At 43.2% G+C, this 17,027-nt stretch overlaps 1 protein-coding gene across 3 annotated transcripts in view; it reads right to left on the bottom strand.

Annotated features, from left to right (window-relative positions):
- Positions 1-409: 409 nt before the first annotated feature.
- The window catches only part of FAM214B (family with sequence similarity 214 member B), a 149,807-nt gene continuing 133,189 nt past the window's right edge, over positions 410-17,027 (bottom strand). For all 3 annotated transcript variants that reach the window (XM_030192820.1, XM_030192821.1, XM_030192822.1), the window contains exons 9-10: positions 3,392-3,609; positions 410-919 (exon numbers count right to left, since the gene is read on the bottom strand). In XM_030192820.1, coding sequence (XP_030048680.1) covers positions 766-919; positions 3,392-3,609 — 372 coding nt within the window. In that variant the 3' untranslated portion in view covers positions 410-765. The remainder of the gene's footprint in view (positions 920-3,391; positions 3,610-17,027) is intronic.

Here is a 17,027-nt window from a genome sequence, read left to right as displayed (position 1 = left end):
CTAAGTCTCTTCTTCTGCCTTCACAGCTGTGAACTGCCCTGTGACTCACCTGGAACTTTCAAACATTTAACATTAAGGCTGGCAGCAACACAAAGCATGAGTGAAACGAAACTTTAGGGACCTGGTGGCCCTTTCTTTCTAGGGTTCAAGTTGGTCGAGATTCTCATGCATACATTCTGACCTGTTACTTAAAATCAGACAGGCATGATTTGTGCAGAGAAACACAGAAAATCACAGCAGTTAAAGATATGCCTACCTAGTCTGCCCATCTACACCAGCTGCTGAGCAAAACAATCCCATCCTCTCCCTCAGACTCTCTTGGCCCATGCTTTCCTGAATTCAGGAGACAATCAGACACATCTATGCTTTTGCAAGCTCACATATACAGGACACAGATGCCATGTTTACAGACTGCCTTTTATCACCAGAGGAAGAACACAGTGAAACCACAGAGTGAGAAACAGAGGCAAGGACCAGCCTAAATACACCAGCCCCACCCCAAACCCCTTCCACCCCCCAGCAGCTGTGATTACAGGAGACAGGGCGCCTGCAGGGTGATGGGAAATAAATAATAAATACAACCAGCATGTGAGAAGATGGGAGGGCCTTGTTACTGCTCTGGGTACTTCCATCCCGAGTGCCTGACTGTATATTTTTTTCCTTTTTTTTTTTTCTTTGTATGTTTGTTTATTTATTTTTTTAAAAGAGTCTTGCGTTTTTTTCTTCCCTACAACCCTATGGAGGGTCCACACAGCTAGGCAGTACTCAGAGTTGTGGGGAGTACTTGGGATTGCGTGGCATCTCAGTGAAAGATTTCAGTTCATAAGGGATGCCTGTGTCTACTTCAATAGATTTGCGAGAGAAGAGCAGCCGGATGTCCTTATGGAGGTAAATCTTCTCAGACTTTGACCTCTGAAACCTGTAGAGAAGACAGAGATACAGGAGTTAATTTGCTCCATTCAGTAAAAAGCCAGAAAGGAGATTACAGCAGAACCTTAGCTAGAGACAGGGCCACCGAAGAGGGGGGGGGGGGGGGCAAGATTCCCCGGGCCAGGTCCCAGAAGGTTCTGGTGTTTGTGTTAACTTGGGTCCAGGCACACAGGAGTAGGAGAGTGACAGATCAAGGGAAGAGCAGACACAGGAAGGTAAGGGGGCAGAGGAAGCCAGAGGCAGCCCGTGTGTGTGCGCGCATGTGCCACATGTGGGTGTGTGCATGTGGTGGTGGTGGTGGTGGTGGGGGGGGGGGGGGCGGCAGCTGTCTCTTGGTGGCCCTGGCTAGCGTCAGCTGAGACAATTACTGTACCAAAAAAATAGGAAGTGGTGTGCCTTTATCCTACAGCAGCAAAATCAAGCTTGACGTATGACAGCACAACATATAAGTATTTGTGGACTTTATCTTTGCTTTTGCTGGTATATGACAAGGTAACAGAGTGATAAGTGGATCTCATAGTGGAAACCACAGAAAGGATAGGACACACAGGGGAGCTCCTGCTTGCACATGACATTCAACTAGCAGATGTGGACAGGAACCTGCCTGCTGCAGCAGAGAAGTCCTGGATGCCGTACATAGGGCACTTCTCAGGTAACCCTTTGATAATATTGTAAGCCACATTGAGCCTGCAAATAGGTGGGGAAATGTGGGATACAAATGTAAGAAATAAATAAATAAATAAATGTACTGCTGGTACTACACTCCACAGAGACTAGCTAAAATGTTTAAAGGGGGATCTCCCCTCTGCTGGCGTTAATGTGGCATGGAAGGGGATATGGCGCACATTTGGTGGGTTTGTCCGCAGGCTCAACAATATTGGTCAAGAGTTGTGAAATTGATTACTAGCATAACAAAAAGTGTTTTTCCTATGAAAATTGAACATTGCTTTTTGCATGTGCGGCCTCCAGGAAGCAAAAAAATATGGATTTCAACTGGCCACGCAGATATTGGTAGCCAGCAAATTGGTGCTGGCAGCAGCATGGAAACAACAGACTTTGCCGGGGCTACGGGCGATCTTGAGGAAACTGGACTACATTCAGTTAATGACTAAGCTGACAAAAATGCGTTTGGGCCGTCTGATCCCCTACCATCAGGTTTGGGACCCCTATACACAGTGGTTGGCGCAGCCTGATTCTGCCTTGCTAAATAATTAGGAGAATGGGAGGGGGGGGGGGGGGGGAAGGGGGAAACATACAGTGGGTTCCGGTTAAGCAAACGAGATTATAATTTGTATTTGGAAAATATTATGTTGTATATCTGCAGTTCTACTTGTATGTTTAGTTTCTACTCAATAAAAATTGCAGAAAAAATAAAATAAAATCAATCAATCATCCTGCACCCGGTTCTGAAAAATGGATACCATCATGGAGACAGCAGCTAAAGTATTTGGGAAACAAACTCACCCGGGCAGCCTTGTAAACATGCTAGAAACTAAGAAATCACACCGGGCCAGTGTCTAAGTCATGAGACTATAACACAGGTTGGTCCAGTGTGTACCAGCAAGAAGGATGCTGAGTGAGTAATCCCTACATTACAAAGACATTCCCATAATAATAATAAATACAGAGACAGAGGAGAACTCCACAGAGCTGTAGCAACACCAGGCACTAACACTTCACTATGTATCTATCTAGCAAATTGTGTGGTGCTTGTGGGTCCTGGTGGCCAGTACATGCAGGAACTTGAGGCAGATCAAAGCAGGACTTTTCGGTGCCACCATTAGGTCACTGAACCTTTGGCTTCAGGAATTCTGGGTGTCCAAATGGAGGCAGCTAAAGGTCCTCTACTTCTCCTCGTGCCTGTCATACTGACCTCCAGTACTCATCAAGAGCAGGGTCTGTGTTTGCTCACTGATACAGCCAGGGATCCTTAGGCAGAAGAGAAAATATGGGTTGCCCCAGGCCGTTGCCTATGACAGAGGACAGAACAGGCTTCTTGAAGAACCCGTCCTCTCTCACAGGCACCACCTAGGGCACAGTCCACATTTCCCTTCTGCCCATGGACCCTCGGCTACAGCCAACACACTCAGGCCCTGGTTCAATGAGTACCAGAGGTCAGAGAGGAAAGGAGAAGTAGAGGGCTTTTATCTACTGCCATTTGGGTGCCCAAAATCCAACACCCAGTGCCAAGGCTGCACATGCTATTAACAACTGAGCACATGCTAAACTTCAACAGTTAAGTCTTGATATTTTTTGTTTGTTTGTCTCTTAACTTCTGCATCAGTGGCTGCAAACATTCATTATCACCTGCTGCATTAGACCACTGATGGCATGGAGCCAACATGCCATTTACTAACGTGGAAAACATTTGCAGTCAAGAACACGTTACATGTGGCAGACACTAGATCAGAGGGATCCAGCACACTTCTTCAGGCCTGTGTTCATCTGAGCATTACTGTACCTCAGGTGCATTAGGTAGCAGAGAATCTTCTTGCCCCGCTCCCCTCCTCTCTCTGTGCTGTCACTGTTGCTCTGTGTTTCTCTATCTCCCTCCTCCTCCTCTACGGGAACAAGGAAGATGCGGTGTCGTAGGAAGGTCATGTGGTTCGTGGGCATGTCCTTGAAGTCGTACGTCACTAGGAACATCTTCACCACAGTTTTGTTTGGGTTAAATAAGGTCTGTGAGGGGAAAAACATATTACAGTGGTCTCAACCAGTGTATTTTCATGGACACAGATACAGCAGAGGTTATCAGAAGAATCCATCTACATTCCAGATGTAAAGTGGGGCATTTGTTATCCTGCAGACTGTACTAGAATGAGATCTGGGAAACAAAATCAAGAAGGAAGAGGCTGATGTATAAAACCAGACATGCAAAAGTGCTGAATCCAAATTGCTCCTACAGTTAAAAAGCATGCTAAATTTTGGGATTTTTTTTTTTTATTTACATTTTTTTTTAAACACTTCCCTTTTATCCCTGAATCTTTTCTCTAGCTAAGGGCTGGAGCAAAGCTTTTAGTGCAGAAATAAAAGGTGCAGCATGTCACCTCACATAACCCTGGTTGCCAAACTTTCTGAAGGCCCATGTGGGCTCCATACACTTCCACTTGTCTCCTAATTGCACCTTTGGGTCAAGAGGCAGGAGAGAGTGGTACTGCCCTTTTGAAAAATGGCAGCACCTGACCCCTAGCTAGTACGTTGGAACAGGATGTTCCTAAAATAACCAGGACAGGCTGAGGTAGTATACTGGCTAGAAAACTCACTGAAATGCATATTCACAGGAAATGCATTACAAAATTAGGCATAACGAAAGAACGGAACAAAGATGAAACTATGGGAGTGCAAAGAAATGTGCAGAATGTAAAAGCTGTGCCATGCAGGGTAATCTACCCTATGCTTGACAAAGTAAATCATGAAAGACTCCTGAGGAAATTAAAAATCATGGGATATGAGGTAGTGTCCTGTTATAGATTATGTACTGGTTAAAAGTTAGAAAACAGAGTAGGGTTAAATGGTTAATATTCACAATGGAGAAGGGTAGATAGTGGGGTTCCCTGATGCTTTTTAACATATTTATAAATGATCTGGGGGGGGTTCTGCTGAGCCTGCATATGTTCAGACACGTGTTGCAGGAGGTCCCTACAGGGCACTTTTTTAATTTAAAAATTATCCAGATTGATTTTGGGTATCACACCTTCGAATATCAAATCGGTTTTCCGACTTCACCTCTTGGATGTTGTAGGGGAAACAAAACAAGATTGAAGGAAACACCAGAAGCCTGATCCTCCTCCACACAACAAGATGGCAGTGGTGAAGGGCAGGGAAAAAGATTTGGATCAGGCCCAATCTGTCGCGACAGTCCTCTCAGAATTAAGGATCATCAAGAATATGATTTCTACAATTACTGATCTGAAATTGCAAACCTATGCCCAAATGGATCAATTGTGGGAACATCAACATCGCTTGGGCATTTTAGATCAATGCACGGCGATGCTGGAAGTGAAGTCGACCACTATGGAGGCAAATTCTGAACAGATTCAGAAACTGAAGCCGAGTTAAAGGACTTAAACTATCAAAACCATCGCAATAATATTCAGATTGGTGTGCCTGAAACCACTGATTTACATAGCTTGCTTGCATTCTGTGATAAATTGTTCAAAGAAACGCTGGATCTGTGCTTTGAATACCAGTTACAGATTGAGTACATTCATAGAATACCATCCGGTGGGCCAAATCCTACCTTGAAATTTTCCAGACTCTTAGTATTAAAAATGACGTGATATTGACAGGTTCTCACGCCTTCCAAAATCAAGCGCCTATTCAATGGCAAGGCTATAAAATTGTTTATCTCACCTGATTTCGGTAAAACCACGGCTGCTAAAAGAAAACAGTTCGTGGCCATGAGGCCCTACTTGAAACGCATCAATGCGTAGTATAGCTTGTTTTGCCCTGCGAGAATGCGGGTTACTATCAATACAACCAAACATTTTGATGACCTGTCGGACTATAAGAGTTACCTACACCAACAAGGTCTTCTCAATATGGATCCCTGACTAACTCCTTTCTTTCTCTTGCAACATATCCTTTTTCTCCTGCTATGGAGACATATTGCAGGCGTTTGTCTTTTACCTGATGTTTTTGTATTATCGAGAGGACTCTCTGCCTTGATTAGTCTATTGTCTTATCCCTGCAATGTTTAGTGTGCTAATATATGATGTTATAAGATATAATACTGCTTCCTGTACATATCATGTTATATTACTATTTCATGTTCCATTTGTTAAAATTACTTGTTTGCCCCACGGGACCTTGCACAGCTCTGGTCCTGCTTCTCAGTGACACCATGTTGTGGTTGCTATGTAGTGGTGGACGGTTAGTTTTTCTTTTTCTTTTGTTTCTGGATTTTAGTGTGTTGGATAATACCATGTGAAGACAGACCTTGTTCTTTCTTTTGATATTTGGGGGGTCGAGTGTGAACTTTGTGAATGCTTGCGAGACTGAGTTAACGAGAATGTTTTTGCTCGATAGAAATGTTCCACTGAAGCTGCTTCTCGCTTCTGCCCAATATGTCTTTCAATATAATTTCACTCAATGTGAACGGCTTGAACAATCCTATCAAGTGAAAAAATTATTTTAAATTACCTTGCCAGACTCTACCCAGATGTGGCATTGGTTCAAGAAACTCATTTGAATTTCACAGAATCTCAAAAACTGAGAAGGGATTGGGTGTAACAGGTTTACTATTAGAGTGCCAAAGCGAAACAAAAAGGGGTGGCCATTTTGATTTCAAAGCAACTTTCTGCAGAAATATCTCACTTCGCCTCTGATCTGGAGGGGAGATGGGCTAAGGTTGTTTTAGCTTTGCCTCATCTCACCCTTCAGGTACTCATAGTTTATGCTCCTGTTGACGGCCATGATTTCTTCTTCAATTTGTTTTTGCATGCCAAAATTACATCCTGCTGTACCACTTGAACTCTCGGTGGCCATTTTAAACGGCAGTTGCGAGAGGATCAGCGGCAGTGGGCAGGAAAGCGTGGGGACCTTTCCTGCCCCAAAGCAAGCCACTAGACCACCAGGATGATGTAAGGTATGGAGAGGGAAAGCAAAAGTCAGCTTTAGTTCCTCGGGAACACCGCAGGACCCAGGTCCATCCCCATGGGATCCCTGCAGTCCTGGAGGGGATTTCCGCTGTATCCACAGGAATCCAGCTATTCCCGTTCTCATACAGCTCTCAGTGTGAGCAAGTACAAAGTGATGTATGTAGGAAAGAGGAAACTATAGCTACGTGATGCAAGGTTCCACATTAGGAATCACTGCCCAGAAAAGGCTCTAGGTGTCATCTTTGATGATACACTGAAACCCTCTGCTCAGTGTGCAGAAGCAGCTAAGAAAGCAAACAGAATATTAGAAATTATTAGAAAGGAATGGAAAATAAAACAGATTATTATAATGCCTTTGCATCACTCCATGGTGTGACTGCATCTCGAATACCATGTGCAATTCTGGTCACTGCATCTCAAAAGAGATATAGTAGAATTAGAAAAGGTACAGAGAAGGACTACCAAAATGATAAAGGGGATGGGATGACTTCCCTACGAGGAAAGGCTAAAGAATTATTGGCTAGAAAAAGTAGGGTATACTGCTGAGTTGGAGACGCTTACATGGTTCAGGAAACATAACTTTGGAACATATTATTGGGTCTGTAATCCATTACTACATTTTGCTCGATAATTAATAACTAACGTTTATTTTGGATAGGTTTGGAGTTTTGAACTATATATTTTTATCTTTTTCCAGGTCCTGCTTCTCTCATTACCTAGTTTTATATAAAAGCATTTATTTTACATTGCTGTTGGCGCTTTTCTCAGCTGTTTATGATACCACTAATTTCTGTTAGCTCATGTCTCTATTGTAATATATTAGAGCATTTTTCTTTTCCTTAGTTTTTGACAGTTGTCATAATTATGGTTTGAATCTCCATTTTTGACATTTACTATATCTGTTACTACTCTTGTGCAGTACTGATGCCTGTTAAAACTCATATTACCTTATATGTTGTACTTGTTAACACATTATTGTTCAAATTTTTTGTAATGATTCTATCCAATAATAATACAAATTTTGTTATGAAAAAAAACTAGTGATTTTGAAGGACATGGCCCAACAAAAGATTCAATTCTGTGCTTGTCATCACATTTGGTGCCACCACATGGTAAGATACTGAATTGATGCCTTGGATCAACTTTGGATGGGGAGAAAGGAAATGGATATAAAACAATCTGAGCCCCACTGGCTTCCCCAGGGGAACAATGATATTCAAGAGGAAATAGTGAAAGCAACTTATCTGGCTGCTCCGGTGTGAGAAGAGAATTTCTGCAGGAGCTTTTTGGTTGTCTAAGGGTGACAGGTAAACGTCAAATTACTACTACTACTACTATTTATAATTTCTTTAGTGCTACAAGACGTACACAGCACTGCACACTAGACATAAAAGAGACAGTCCCTGCTCGACAGAACTTACAATCTAATTAGGACAAACAGGACAAATAAGAGATAAGGGAATTACTAAGGTGGGAAAGATAAAATAAGGGTTCTGAACAAGTGAATAAGGGTTAGGAGTTAAAAGCAGCATCAAAAAGGTGGGCTTTTAGCTTAGATTTGAAGACAGCTAGAGATGGAGCTTGACGCACTGGCTCAGGAAGTCTATTCCAGGCATATGGTGTAGCAAGATAAAAGGAACGGAGTCTGGAGTTAGCGGTGGAGGAGAAGGGTGCAGATAAGAGAGATTTACCCAGACAACAGAGTTCCCGGGGAGGAGTGTAGGGAGAGATAAGAGTGGAGAGGTACTGAGGAGCTGCAGAGTGAATGCACTTGTAAGTCAATAAGAGGAGTTTGAACTGTTTGCAGAAACGAATAGAGAGCCAGTGAAGTGACTAGAGGAGAGGGCTAATATAAGCATAGCGACACTGGCGGAATATAAAACGTGCAGAAGAATTTTGAACAGATTGAAAAGGAGAGAGATGGCTAAGTGAGAGACCTGTGAGAAGCAAGTTGCACTAGTCTAAGCGAGAGGTGATAGGAGTGTAGATAAGGGTTCTGGTAGTGTGCTCAGAAAGGAAAGAACGAATTTTGGTGATATTGTATAGGAAAAAAACAGAGGTTTTAGTAGATAGAGGCTAAGACAGATAGAAGGAAGTTTAATAGTCTCACATGTCCTTGTTAAGGGGCTACAGAAAATGAGAAGATCAATCTAATGAAGATCAAGCTAATGAGAATTATTTTTCGTTACATCATAACTTTTGTGGTTATTTGCAAGAACTGTTTTGGCAATGCATCCCCTACTGTCTAAATCAGCAGTGATTCATCTTTGCTTAGTTAAGATTGGTGGCCAAAAACAAAAAAAAAAAACCCACATCAGCCTTTTCCTGACGAAGCTGACCATATTCTTAGCTCTTCGTAAGACAGTAGCAAGGTTTATAATTCCCTTGTGCTTGATGTAAACTCTGCACTGAGACGGGATGGCTTTCTTTCTGTGATTCAGGATGAAAACTTTTAGAATTGTGGTTGTGTGAGTAACACACCGTGGGTGTTACATTTGCATCTATTAGGGGTATGAAAAGCCTTCTACATTTAGTTATTGATTTACTGTAGCCAGACCTGACATTTTGAGTTGTAACTAACCATCTCTTTCTTCCTCCCCCCCCCCCCCCACCAGGTCCAGCATCTTTCTTTCTTCCTCCCCCCCCATACCACAGGCCTGACATCTCTCCCTTGCACTTCAAACTTGGAAGATTTTCACTGGCAGTGATGAAGCCAGACTGCCACTGGCCAGCCTGGGGACCTTTCCTCTGCTGTGTCCTAACCATGCGTCAACAGGAAGTTGTGTTAGAGAAGATGGGTTGTAACAGAGGGAAGGTCCCCAGACTGGTCACAGGCAGTCTGGCTTCATCACTGCTGGCGAAAAACAAGAAAGTATGAAGGGTGAGGGGGACATGACATCACAGACCAAGATGGTTGGTTGAGCTTTTCGCTCAGCACAGCCTAATTGAATTTGAGCACTCATCCCCCTCATTTGGCAGCTTAGCATTCTACGAAGTTACTTAAATAGTAAAGGAACCTTTGAGAAGTGCAGGGATATGAGTATTTTGCATTCCTCTTGTCTAATTTTGAAGGAGTTTGCTTACCATCCAACTGGAACTGCAAGCTGTGAGACAGCTAAGATGGCAGAGGCCGGCAGTGAAATCTGGGGGCTCTCTACTACAGTGCCTTTTTTTTTATGTTTAAACTGTTTTATTAACGATTATCACAATACAAAGTAGTGTAGAATATGCATATAGCATTGCTTGATATACAAAACAGCATTCTTGCAACATATTCAACTTCGCCAAACACTTTTCATCCCCATTTTTCTCCCCCCTCCCCTCTTAACGATTCCTTGGCCCATGCTAACATTAGGTTTTAAATGACTCATGTTCCTAATATCATACACTTGAATACTTCATTAGATAAGATAGTGCTTATCACAAAATATCAGAAAATTAAACATTAAAGCTCTAGAGCACTGCCAAGCTTTAGCCATATACATCACACTCAACCCCTCCAGCCCCCCACCCAATACCTCCTCCCCCTTGCAAGCAGAATCCACTCTAGACTAATTTACTACTACATGCTACCCTTACTCTCCAGTATACCGCTATTTATCAGGCATTGACAAGCAGACTACGTCCCCTTGGGCTGAGTATTTGCAGGTATGGTATCCAAATCTGTAGAAAGCGCACTCTATGTTTAGGCGATTGTTTTGAATCCCTAGCCTCCCAAGAGGCCAGGAGATGCACCTGATTGCGCCAATGCCAGTAAGCTGGTCCTTCCGATGAGACCCAATATTGCATAATGCATTTCCGCGCTACCAAGCTCAGCTTCCTGCATAACATTATAGCAGGGGCGCCTAATGGAGCAAACGCTCTTGGTTGATCCAACAGAAACTGCCGCTCCGTTCCTTGAACTCTGTTCCCCAATCGAATCAAAAACCCTCTTACCCTCTGCCAAAACATGCGCACCTTGGGGCATTGCCATAATGCATGATATAACGAGCTGGGACCCCCTCCGCATTTAGAACACCCCGAGTTGTCCGGCCCCAACATATGAGCCAGTTGTGTTCTAGACATATACCCCCGTAGGACCACTCTATAACCACACTCCCTCAGCCTCTCATCTGTTACCAACGCCCGGATGCCCTTCAAGGTTGCTGACACATCCCATGTTGCCAGGGAGGTCCCCAGATCTTGTTCCCATTTTCGCTTAAGATCAACATATTGCCTCTGGGACCTACGCCTAGCCAGTGCCCCATACAATGCTGATACAGATTGTTTCTCTATCTGCAACTCCTCAAAAAAAAACCCTTAGCAGCTCCCCCATCCGCCCTCTCAGGGGTACTTGGCTCAGGGATTTCACATAGTGTCGGACCTGTGCATAGGCAAATCTATTGCCCCAAGCTGATCCCACTTTATCTTGAAGAGCGTCAAATGTTATAATTTCCCCATTGTCCAATAATAGGTGTTCCAATCTTGTGATGCCCAGCCCTTGCCATCTGCCAAATGTCGGGTTATCTATCCCTGCTTCAAAGACAGGATTGCCTACGATTGGGATTTGATCTGTAACGTGTGGTTGGCCCCCCATTTGCCGCATCCACCACTGCCACGCCTCCCGAAGGGGCTGTAGGATTATACTTTTTTTAAATTTAGAAGGGAGCTGACTACGAGGTAAATGGAGCAATGCTAATATATCATAGGGAGCAAAAAAAGCTTCCTCCAAGCCCCTAGGTGTGTAATACTGCGTGGCATTCACCACATCTCCTAAGTGGCGCAGCAAACACGCCTGATTATATAGGAACACATCCGGGATACCCATTCCCCCCTGTCTCCAGCTCCCTATTAACAGGTTTTGGCTAACTTTAGGCTTTTTGCCTGCCCAACAAAATCTACTAAAAAGGCGCATCATCCGCTTCAAATCAGACTGCGATAGGCGTATGGGCAAAGTTTGAAGAACATACAACCAGCGCGGAAATAACACCATTTGTACTACATGTATCCGTCCCATTAATGACAGTGGCAGACTCATCCAAGAGTCCAATTTAGCTTTAGTATATTCCAGTAAAATTTTAACATTCAACTGATATAAATCTAATGTATTCATTGTGAGTCGGATTCCTAAATATTTAAAAGACTCTCTAGCCCATCTCAACAGAAATTCAGGAACCCAGTCCCTCTGGTTCACCTCTGGCGAAGCCAGCGCTTCTGACTTGTCTAGATTAATACGGAAACCTGAGTAGTCGCCATATTCACGAAAGGTTTCCAATAACGTGTCTAAGGATTCCCTTGGGTTTGTGAGATGTACCAAAATGTCATCCGCAAATGCTGCGATCTTAAACATGTGGGTCCCTAAGCCAACTCCCCGGATCAAAGGGTTTGCCATGATATCTCTGATAAGGGGATCTAAAACCAAAACAAAGAGAAGAGGGGACAATGGGCACCCCTGCCTTGTGCCCCTCCTAATACAGAAACTTTCCGATTCTATCCCGTTTACTCTCAAGGTGGCACAATATAAAGCATGAATTGCCTCAACAAATCTCCCTGAAAATCCATAATATTCCAGCGTATCAAAAAGAAACTTCCAGTGAACCTTATCAAAGGCCTTTTCCGCGTCAAAGCTGATCAGCAATGATGCTACCTTCGCCTGCGAGCTGTGTTCTAGTGATGTCAATATTTCTCTCAAGTTTTTACTCACTGCTCTACCTCCCACAAATCCCACCTGACTTTCATGAATTAACCTTGGGAGCAGCCTCGCCAGTCTATTAGCCAAGATTTTTGCCAACAACTTGGTATCATAATTTAACAGGGAGATAGGCCGGTACGATGTCGGCTCTAGAGGGTCCCTCCCTGGCTTCAACAAGACTATTATTTGAGCCCTATTCAAGTCTGGGGGTAACCTCTGTCTCTCTATCAGTTGGTTCAAAAATCTAGTAATTGCAGGTACAACTCCTCCTTCCATTAATTTATAGAATTCTCCCCTTAAACCATCAGGTCCCGGGGCTTTCAGTCGCGGGCTGCGGGCAATAACTAGACTGACTTCATCCTCAGTAATTAATTGATTGAGACTGTCCAACTCTTGTATTGTAAGCTTTGGTAAAGCCAGATTTTCTAAATACATCTGATTTAACAGACCGTCTTCCTCTGGGGAAGCGTACAGCCCTTGATAAAAGGCCCGAAAAGTTTCACATATTGCTTTGTCTGATGTGTGGAGCCCTCCCCCCCTTTGCCTCAATGCCAAAATGTTCTTAGTCCCTCCCCGGGGGTTAATTATTTTTGACATCAACTTGCCTGTTTTATTACCATGTTTATATAGCATATATCTATAGTAGAGCTGTGACTTGTGTGCCCTTTCTTGCAAAAGTACATTTAAGGCGGTTTGAAGCTCTAACACTTGTTGTTTATCACCTATCGCGTGTGTCTCCCCATATCTCTTCCGTGTCTTACAAAGTTGGTTACTTAAACGCAAGATCTTTCTATCTCGTGTCTTCCTCACAAAGTGCGTGTGACTTATAACTTCGCCTCTAAGAACCGCCTTAGCCGCTTCCCAAAACAAAACTGGGTCTTCTATGTGTTCTTGATTATGAGTGCTATATTCCGCCCAGCGAGCTTGTAATCTACCTTTAAGCACTGGATCTGAGCTGAACTCCAGGGGAAATTGCCATTTATATTCCTGTGGGGTTGTACCGCTTGGTATCCATTCTATCTTAACCCAGGCATGGTCCGACACCATGTACGGTCCTATCTCCGCTGTTGTCACTTCCCCAAACATCTGACGTGATGTCAGAATATAGTCAATTCTCGACTGAGTGGAGTGGGACCGCGACAGGTGTGTATAGTCTTTCTCACCTGGGTGCAGCACCCGCCACACATCAACCAGGCCCAACATCTGGCTCAATTGTAAGAGGCCTCTATTATTATAACATGAAGAGGCCGTCTCCGGGGCTGATCTGTCCAGAGAGGGGTCCCAAGCTGCATTTAAATCACCCCCCAGCACTATAGCTGCGTGCGGTTGCCTGAGCAAAAAATTAATCAAAGTTTGATAAAACTTCCGATCGTATCTATTTGGAGCATAAACATTACAGATTAGCAGTTTCTGTCTCCCAACTACCACTTCCAATATAACATAGCGGCCTTCAGTATCAATCAGAAGTGGATTAATTACAGAGGCTATGCCTTTTCTAATTAGTATCGCTACTCCTCCCTTTTTACCTTGTGCGTTTGCTGCTATACAATCCCCAACCCACCAGGTGCTGAGCTTGGCATGTTCAATCTGGTTCAGATGCGTCTCCTGCAAGAGTGCTATGTCTGCTTTCTGCCTATTTAATTGTTGTAAAATCTTAGAACGTTTGATTGGCGAATTAACTCCGCCTACATTCCACGTTAGTATTCTTACTATTCTTGGATTTGAAAGTGTGTGCCTATATCCATAAATGTCCACTGTTGTAATCGAGGGGGACATCCCAGCCTCTGCCCCCCCCCCCCCCCACTTGCACCTCCACTGTGTCAGCTTCACTGTTATGTTCTACATCCTTTCTAGTTAAGACTTGTGCCCTGCTTGCATCCCTCTTCCCTCCCCCCACCCCCTCCCCCCCCTCCCCCAAATCCTGTATCCCTTATTCTCAGGTCCACCAATTAGGACCTCGACTTCCTTACGTCTCTCCTTCCCCCCTCCGCATTATACAATGTTACATTAAACATAACTTTCTTTGTCAGGCTGATCAGACACTTACAGGGTCTCACCCCTCTTACCAGGGGTTCAAACCGGTTCACCCACTGGCCATGTCTGCCATTTAGTGTCTTAATCACCAGCAAAAGATAAAAGATTAAAAAAAAAAAAAAAAAAAAAAAACTCAACAGTCAAGTGTAACTCACAAACCATAGAACCTTAACTTTCCAACTGCAGCCATCTTGCCAAGCCTTCTGCTACTATAAGTGGTCCATCATTGTTCTTGGCTGGTAGATTGCTGTATTGTCATATATTGACCAGTCAGGTCTCTGCTGACCTCTCCGTATAACATTACTCAGTGTTCTCAGAGTGTTCTCTTTTCTATGCTGTTCAACTTGCATCTGAAGATATTGTTCCCAGCTGTTGTAGAAATTCTTTAGCCGCCCCTGCCGTCTCATATGTCTTAGTAATACCGTTATGCGTGACCCGCAGTTTGGCAGGGTATTGTAGTGCAAATCTTATTTTCTTTTGGAATAGCGTTGAGCAAACCTCCGAAAACTGTCTCCTCCGTGTTGCTACCCCTGCTGAATAATCTTGGAAACATCTTACTGGGATTCCATCATACTCCAATGCTTTTCCAGTTCTCAGCAGCTTCATCACTTCTTGTTTTTGCGCATAGTTCAAAAATCTTAGAATTACCACTCTTGGTTTATTGGTGCCAATCATTTTCATCCCGATGCGGTGAGCCCGTTCTATCTGTATTGGCCCCGAGGCTTCTGGGAACTGTAGTTCACTGGCAAACCAACGTGCCAAAAAAACCTCCAAGCCCCGTTCGGGTAACGCTTCTGGCAGGCCCACCACTCGGATATTATTTCTCCTGGACCTATTTTCTAAGTCCTCAATCTTTTCCTCCATCGCCTGCAGCTTTTTTTGAGTTATATCTTGTACTGTCTCCACCTCCGTTACTCTATCCTCAATTTCACTCACACGTGCTTGAAAGCCTGCACAGTCCTGAGAAAGATCCGTGAGCTGTTCTTTTACCTTTTCCAGGTTAGTATTTATGGGGGAGAGCCGGCGATCCAACATATCTTCTAACACTGAGGACATTTCTGAGGTTATTTCGGCGATCCAGGCCGATGACACTGTCGGGCCCGGCGGGCTTGCGGGCGGCGCCATCTTGTCTTCTGCTCCTCTACCACGGAGCTTATCTTTATGTATATTTTTCGCCGCCATCACGCCGCCAATTAATTTAAAATGTTCGTTGCCGGCCTCTCTAACGTTTCAGGCTGCGGCGAATTTCGATTTTAGATCGCGGTTTGTGAGCTGGTCATGCGGAGGGGGGATTGAAGCCGGAGAGATCTTTTTTCTTCAACCCCTCGCGGTCATGACGTCACCGGAAGTCCCCCCTTTTTTTTAAAATTAAGATTTATGGACATCATAATATAAAAATAAATCCAGCAAAAAGATGTACAGTTTGGAGATAGAGAGAAACAGACAAAGACTTCCGAATAACACGTTTAAAGGACAGAATTTTCTGGAAACCTATTATAGTCATCATTTTATCTCAGATATCAGTCCAAAATATATGTATATTATTATAGTCAAACATCAAATGTTTGAGAGTATCTTTTTCAATATTACAAGACCAACACAGTTCATTATTTGAAGATCCACTCTTCAATGCTGTAATTGGAGTCCAATGAGCTCAATGTTGTAAAAAGAAAAGGGACTGGGTGATTGGAAGCGAGGAAAAAATCTATTAAGAATGAGTGTTATGAGGTAGGGAATAAAAGGAAAACTCCATTTTGCCAGAGTATTGCAATGTCCAAACATCAGCAAGGTTCATATCATCAATAATACTAGATAATAAGACTACTCTTGGATGGAAGGACTTCACAATTAGAGAGTCTATTGGCAGGAGGATTGAGAACCAGGTTGAAATCTCCCCCTTCCCCCAAATAATAGGGTACCTGTAAAGGGGAGTACAGAATTAGCTATAGTTCAAAATAATTTGTATTGTCAAGATTAGAAGAATATAGATTACAGAAAGTAAGAGGAGTTTGTTAAATTAAGATATTAAGTATAATCCAGCAACCTTTATTGTCAGTTACATGAGATAATAGTGTGAAAAGTAAAGAAGTCTTATAATAGATTACTGTACCATTTTCTTTTCTTTTTACCTAGAGCTGGGGACATTGCAGCATGACAACGACACTGACCCAGACTACATCTCCCACATCACCCCCCACATCACCTATCCCTACCAACCCATCCATTCTTCCACTTATCCATGCAATCACTACCCATCCAAGCTATTCCTATGCTACATTTAATTTTCCTACCTATCTAACAAAATTCAGTATAACCTAATAATACGTAAGCCGCATTGAACCTGCTTTTAGTGGGAAAGTGCGGGATACAAATGAAATATTATGATGTAGTAAATGAGAATATTTGGCATTCAAATGTGTTTCCTGAAGGAATAAAATGGCTGGGAAATTGTTCCTCTTAAAAAAAGGATTATTCAAACCCTTAATATTGAAAGATATTACACTTAAGATATTAGGGGATGGGACTTGATATACCATCTTTCTGTGGTTACAATCCAAGTGATTTACATATTATGTTCAGGTACGTATTTTGTACCTGGGGCAGTGGAGGCTTGTGACTTGCCCAGAGTCACAAGGAGCTGCAGAAGGAATTGAACCCAGTTTCCCCAGGTTCTCAGGACTCCTTCCATTAGAGCAGATACTGAAAATGAACCACGTATAAAATAAGGCACACAGAACATTGATAGAAATACTGAAAATGAACCACACTATATTCAGTTTAAAACATAGCAA

Source organism: Microcaecilia unicolor, chromosome 2, assembly GCF_901765095.1.
Source record: "Microcaecilia unicolor chromosome 2, aMicUni1.1, whole genome shotgun sequence".
NCBI classification, from domain to species: Eukaryota; Metazoa; Chordata; class Amphibia; order Gymnophiona; family Siphonopidae; genus Microcaecilia; species Microcaecilia unicolor.
This window is presented reverse-complemented; position numbering and strand designations above follow the sequence as displayed.